We start from the raw sequence: 5,797 nt of genomic DNA on the forward strand, positions 1-5,797 counted from the left end.
TTCTTTATCATTCCTCGATTGATCCAGCTTTGTCTTTGATCAATAACGAACATAAAAATATGGCTAAATACAACCATAAGTTCTTTCATCCGTGTGGGCTTCAACCGTACCATCACAGGACTTACTATATCGTAGCCGCCCTAACGAGGTCACAGTGGACGACCATAGGCCAGACTATAGCTACTAAATTCATAGGATTTTCTCCCACCATCTCCGAGCTGAAAAATCCTTAAGTCTCCCCCACCATCTCCGAGCTGAAAAATCCTTAGTCTCCCGACCTGGGATCATTACACTTCACTCCCTTAGGATCACAATTGGCCTTCAATAGTATTTTGTCTTTGCGAAGGAGGAGAAACTTGGTCGGGGATCACAGAGGGAGAGCCTGATTTCAAGCCCCCAAGTGATCAAGTGAGCTCAACACTTTCAAGGAAAAACTGAAGTATCTCAAATCCACCCCAATTCGAAAAACATCGGTGGGGCCATTAATGCTGGTAACGTTAATTAATTAGGAACCATACTCACACCAACCGTCTTGGAACCAAGGTGTCCAATACTACTTGTTATGTAGAACTTAGGTCTCATAGCAAGTTAAACGAGTGTTAAACAGCAGCTAAACCGCAAATTATCCCAAGACTTAACTTGTTAGGCATTGTCTCAATTTTTTTTCAGTTTAAATCAATTATTCTTTCTAATATTTACGAGAGTAGGATCGACTTACACATGAATTCCACCATTAGTTTACCCTAAAACCCCTCTAACTATTACATCAAAACTCTGAAGTTAGGGAGAGGATTAAGGATTACATTTTATATATTCTAACGGTTCATTTCAAATAACTCGACAAATGGAAGCTTATATATGAATTTGTCAAGAGTAGAAAACAAATTGAATACATTTAAAAACAAAAGATAATTATCACAGCTAGAAATAATTTGTGTCCATCAAAATATTAATAGATAATGGTTGTATTTTAGAAAATGATCTGATATTCATCCAAACTGAAGAAAGAAAATCCAACCATTCACTTAGGTCAAAGGAGCTGAATATTATATGTTAAGTCAAAAGACATAAGAAATACAAGTTTACAAGCCAAAGCCAAGGAATTGATTTGGGACCCACAGTTTGTATGCCAAAATTGCGAAGAGCTTCCCCACAAGAGAGGAAACCCATTTCTCTCCCCTTGGAAGCCATCATGAGTTCTCCATTCACTTCCTCTCTCCATACTTGTATAGAAATGATCAACCCAAAGCTCCAAAAACAATAAACAAAAAGAAGTTTTAGATAGATAAAGGAAAGGAAATGGCTCAGAGAGCACATATAAGCATCAGAGAAGAAGGCAATCACACAAACTGAACGCATGCCCAAAAGCTGCTACCTTAATAATTACATTTATAACTATATAAGAGACGTACATATCTGCATACATAAAACTTAGCAACAAAAGATGACAAGGCTTGCATACAAAGCCCACATTAGTACAGAGAGAAGCCAAAATGAGCGCAGCAGCAAACTGTCATACAATTGGCTTAAGCTGCTGCATTTTTTTTCCCCAGTCGTTTTCCTTTTTCTTTTTTACTTTTTTTACTACCTAGCAATTTCGGTATGCAGCGCGGAATTAAAACCAACGTGCTCCTTCTCCCACATCAGCTTGGCCACTCCTGCATCTTGCACAGGCACGTACTCCTGCAGCAGCATTCATTCAAAAATTATCATACAAAGAGACAAAATTTTAACTAGAAAAAAATCTTGAAATTATTTTAAGTGAAAAATCCTTAGCGCGTTCTTCTAAGTATCTAATTAATTCATGTTGATAACATAAATTACTATCTGCACCTCAAATGAGGCAGAAAATATCTTCTTTGGAAAATTAAAAGAAAAATACACTATCAAAACCCTAATGATGCGAGAGTCACAAATCGAAACAAGAACTTTTTCAAATATAAATTCTATATAAATCTACTTTAATAACGCATGTTGGATGTATTTCGAAATTGATACAGTCTTGAATACAGATCAATTAATACAACCTTAAATACACTTGTACTGCATCAAAATTCCGAAGTTTTATTTTTCTTGCCGTAACTAAAGATGTTAATATCGATTTAGTTACCTCCAGTTTTTGAACAAGATCCTTGGCGTTAGGAGCTGACACAATAATGTGTCGCTGAAAAGGCTTAATGAAACCATCATCTACAGCCTTGTCGATGAACGCCAGAAGCGAGTTGTAGTATCCATCAACATTCAGCAGCCCAACCTGACAATTATTTTTTTCCAACAAAATTTATTTTAAAAATAAATAGAGATCAAAATGGTTGATTTTGTTTAATGAGTATGAATCAGTATCTCACTGGCTTGCTGTGAATTCCTAGCTGAGCCCATGTTATTACTTCTAGTAGCTCTTCCAAGGTCCCATACCCACCTATGAAATTAATTTTTAAATGAAAATAAAATTACATTTAAAATATTTGAAAAAAAAGGACGAGAGAGAGAGAGAGAGAGAGAGAGAGAGAGAGACCAGGTAAAGCAATGAAGGCATCAGAGTGGCGAGCCATTTCAGCCTTCCTTTGATGCATGCTGGACACTGCTCTTACCTCACCAACAGTCTCCCCGGTAATCTTAACCACCGAACAAAAAAAGAAGAAGAAGAATTAAAGAAAGAAAGTGAGAACAGAATAAAGAAAGAGTATATATGAAAGGAAATTATCTTTTGACTAAGGAAGAACAAAATAGATCATAAGGAATAATTAGCACCTCTTTTGCCATTAGAGTCCTTGGTATGATCCTTAAACAAAATAAAACAAAATAAACGAAGACACTGAAATTAGAACAAAATAAGCTACGAATAAAACAGAACAAAAAAGTTTTAAAATAATTTGCATCAAAAGATTAATTGATATTTACCCAATAACATGGCCACCACCATTATGAACAGCTTCAGAGATCAAACCCATGAGCCCAATGCTCCCACCTCCATAAACTAAGTCCATCTTTCTATTCACCTTCATCACAATAACCCAAAAAGAATTAACAATAATAATTGTACATAAAATATAAAAAAAAAAAGAGGGGCGGGGTGGGGTTGTTTACTAGTTCTTTGCCGAGCTCCACAGCAGCATCCCGGTAGCAAACCCTTTTCCCGGGGCTGCTCCCACAAAAGACACACACCCTTTTGAACTTTGGTATCTCAACCACCAAATTGTTCTTCATTATCTTAATCTCTCCCTCGACCTCCATCTCTTTTTCCTATCTCAAGGTAATTTCTGTCTTTCTTTTGGAACTGAAGTTCTCGAGACTACACATGATGAACAAAGCTGGTCTGTACTTTTCAAAGGTGAAGACAATTATTAATGAAAAGGGGTTATTGAGAGTGATAGGGATCGAGATGTGTTTTTTTCGGGAAATAATAATATATGATGGGTTTTTCATGATATGAGTGAATTAAACATGTAACGTTTTTAAAATTAGCCCCTAATTAAAATTACTGAAATTGCTATTTGCCATCTCAAATCCTATTAGTTATCTTAAACTATTCCCACCGATTTGCTCAATTCAATCACTTCTCATCAAATCACATCAACAACCATCTATGCAACTTGGCTCATCTTATCCAATCTCTCGGGTCTGGACCTACAGTAACTTTAATTGAGGGTGTTAAATATAGTAGTATATATTCTACTGATATCATTTCTATGCTAGGTAGTATATAATCATGTATTACGTAGTATATCATTTCCATATTTTCTATCTTTATTAAGACTTTCTACATTAAGCTCCAGCTAGTTGCTCGCGCGCGAAATGCCCGCGCTGTGATGTATATATATATATATATATTATATTATATATATATTATATATATATATATATATATATATATATATATATATATAAAAGAAAACGGGTGAGCTGGCAGCGTAGGAAATTTCCTACGCTGCAAGTGTATGACATGTGAGCCCCACACCGATGTGACTAGTAGGGGGGCTCACATGTCATACACTTGCAGGTAGGAAATTCCTACGCTGCCAGCTCACTTCCTGTTTTCTCTCTCTCTCTCTCTCCATATATATATTATATATATATATATATATATATATATATAAATAATATATATATATAATATATATATATATATATATATATAGATTAATGGGTATTCCTTGTCATAGGATGAGATTTTCTCCTTGACGCCTCTAAAATCACATGATGAGCGACATTATGGATGATCCGCTCCCGTTGAACTTGATCTACATATTCTAAAAAACCCCAACACGCCAAGTTTGGGGTGAATCTGTCGTCGTTTGACCCTCTATACGAGCCATGTGAAAAGTTCTATTCATTCAAAACCGTTAAATTGATACGAGTGGATGACAGCGGTCAAACGACGACGGTTCACCCCAAACTTGGCGTTGTTAGGGTTTTTAGAATATATAGCATCAAGTTCAACGCGAGCGGATCATCCACAATGTCGCTCAAATCATGTGATTTTAGAGACGTCATAGGAGGAAATCCCCTCTATTGACAAGGATACCCATTAATCTCATATATTATATATATATTATATATATATATATATATATATACTATATATATATATATATATATATATATATATATACTATATATATATAAAGCTTCTTTTTATATTTAATTAGTGATGTCTAATTTGTCACGTGTCAAGCACATGATAAAAAACATGAAAATACATCCCTCAATATCAAATAAGTCACTCTTTTATTCTTTTTTATTATTTCTATTAACTTATTGAGAGATGCTTTTGCTTCTTTTAGTGGGGTGTTTGGCACGCAACACGTAGGGGTTAACGGTCAAACCCCTCAAAGTGAGAGCGATTTTGTGAAATTAAAATAACTAAGAGGGGCTATATACATGGTGGTAAAAGTTAAGGGGGCTATATGTAATTTACCCTAAAAATTAATGGAGACCTACATTCTAATTCCTAGGAGAAGACTAGGAGTACTACGCCTGTCGCGATGGACACCGCCAACTCGAGCAAATCGACCCATATATGCGTCTCGGGGTTTACACACGCAATCATGGTTGAGGGTTTGTCCACACGTGTGGGGAGCGGGTTGCCTCGGAAAATTGCACGAGCGCTGTTCCATTCCTTTTCCTACTGATGCTTGTACGCCTAATACCCTGTTCTTCTGTCCTGCTACAGTATTATGCCCGTATTCCTCCCTCTGTGTTAGAAAACTACTCGAGGGAGGAAAATATGTGCAGATATGGTTATCATATTGGATTTACCTGGTACAAAGAATAGTCTAACTTACCAGATTAGTAATTTTTACACTTTCTAGTTTAGTATTAGTAGCTTTTTCAGCTTGAGCGATGTTTTTATTTTTTCTAAGCCAAATTTGCAACTAAAGCCAAAACTTCTCCCTCGTTGAAATAAAGGCATAAAATCTCATGTGATGTTATAATTACTATTTTATTCATGATGAAAGTACTAGAACATTATTTGAGGCATCACTATAAGAATAATAATTATACCTAAGTTTATGCAAGAACGTTAAGTCCACTGCAAAAATTAAATTTTACGATAAAAAATGAAAGAGCATGATATTACCTTCAAATATAATGAAGAGAAACCTTGGAAAGGCAAAACTAATAGGATGAAAGAGGTTTCACAGCTTTTTCTGCTAGTGACAAAGTGATCTAATTGCATATTTGGCTCAGAAAAAATACGAATACATCTTGAGAGCTAGAAATATACCACATTAATAAGAGGGGTTTACAAAAATGCCAATATGGTAATTAGCCTATAAAGAATAGGAGAAAAAAA

General features: G+C 35.4%; 1 protein-coding gene across 1 annotated transcript; it reads right to left on the reverse strand.

Annotated features, from left to right (window-relative positions):
* LOC109849157 (cytokinin riboside 5'-monophosphate phosphoribohydrolase LOG1-like) lies at positions 1,420-3,305 on the reverse strand. The gene is made up of 7 exons (XM_020418972.1): positions 3,088-3,305; positions 2,902-2,999; positions 2,752-2,782; positions 2,516-2,615; positions 2,349-2,419; positions 2,111-2,254; positions 1,420-1,683 (listed from the first exon to the last, which is right to left on the reverse strand). The coding sequence occupies exons 1-7, from the start codon at positions 3,232-3,234 to the stop codon at positions 1,585-1,587; spliced, it is 690 nt and encodes a 229-aa protein (XP_020274561.1). The 5' UTR covers positions 3,235-3,305; the 3' UTR covers positions 1,420-1,584.

This window comes from Asparagus officinalis, chromosome 7 (assembly GCF_001876935.1).
Source record: "Asparagus officinalis chromosome 7, Aspof.V1, whole genome shotgun sequence".
In the NCBI taxonomy this organism is placed as follows: domain Eukaryota; kingdom Viridiplantae; phylum Streptophyta; class Magnoliopsida; order Asparagales; family Asparagaceae; genus Asparagus; species Asparagus officinalis.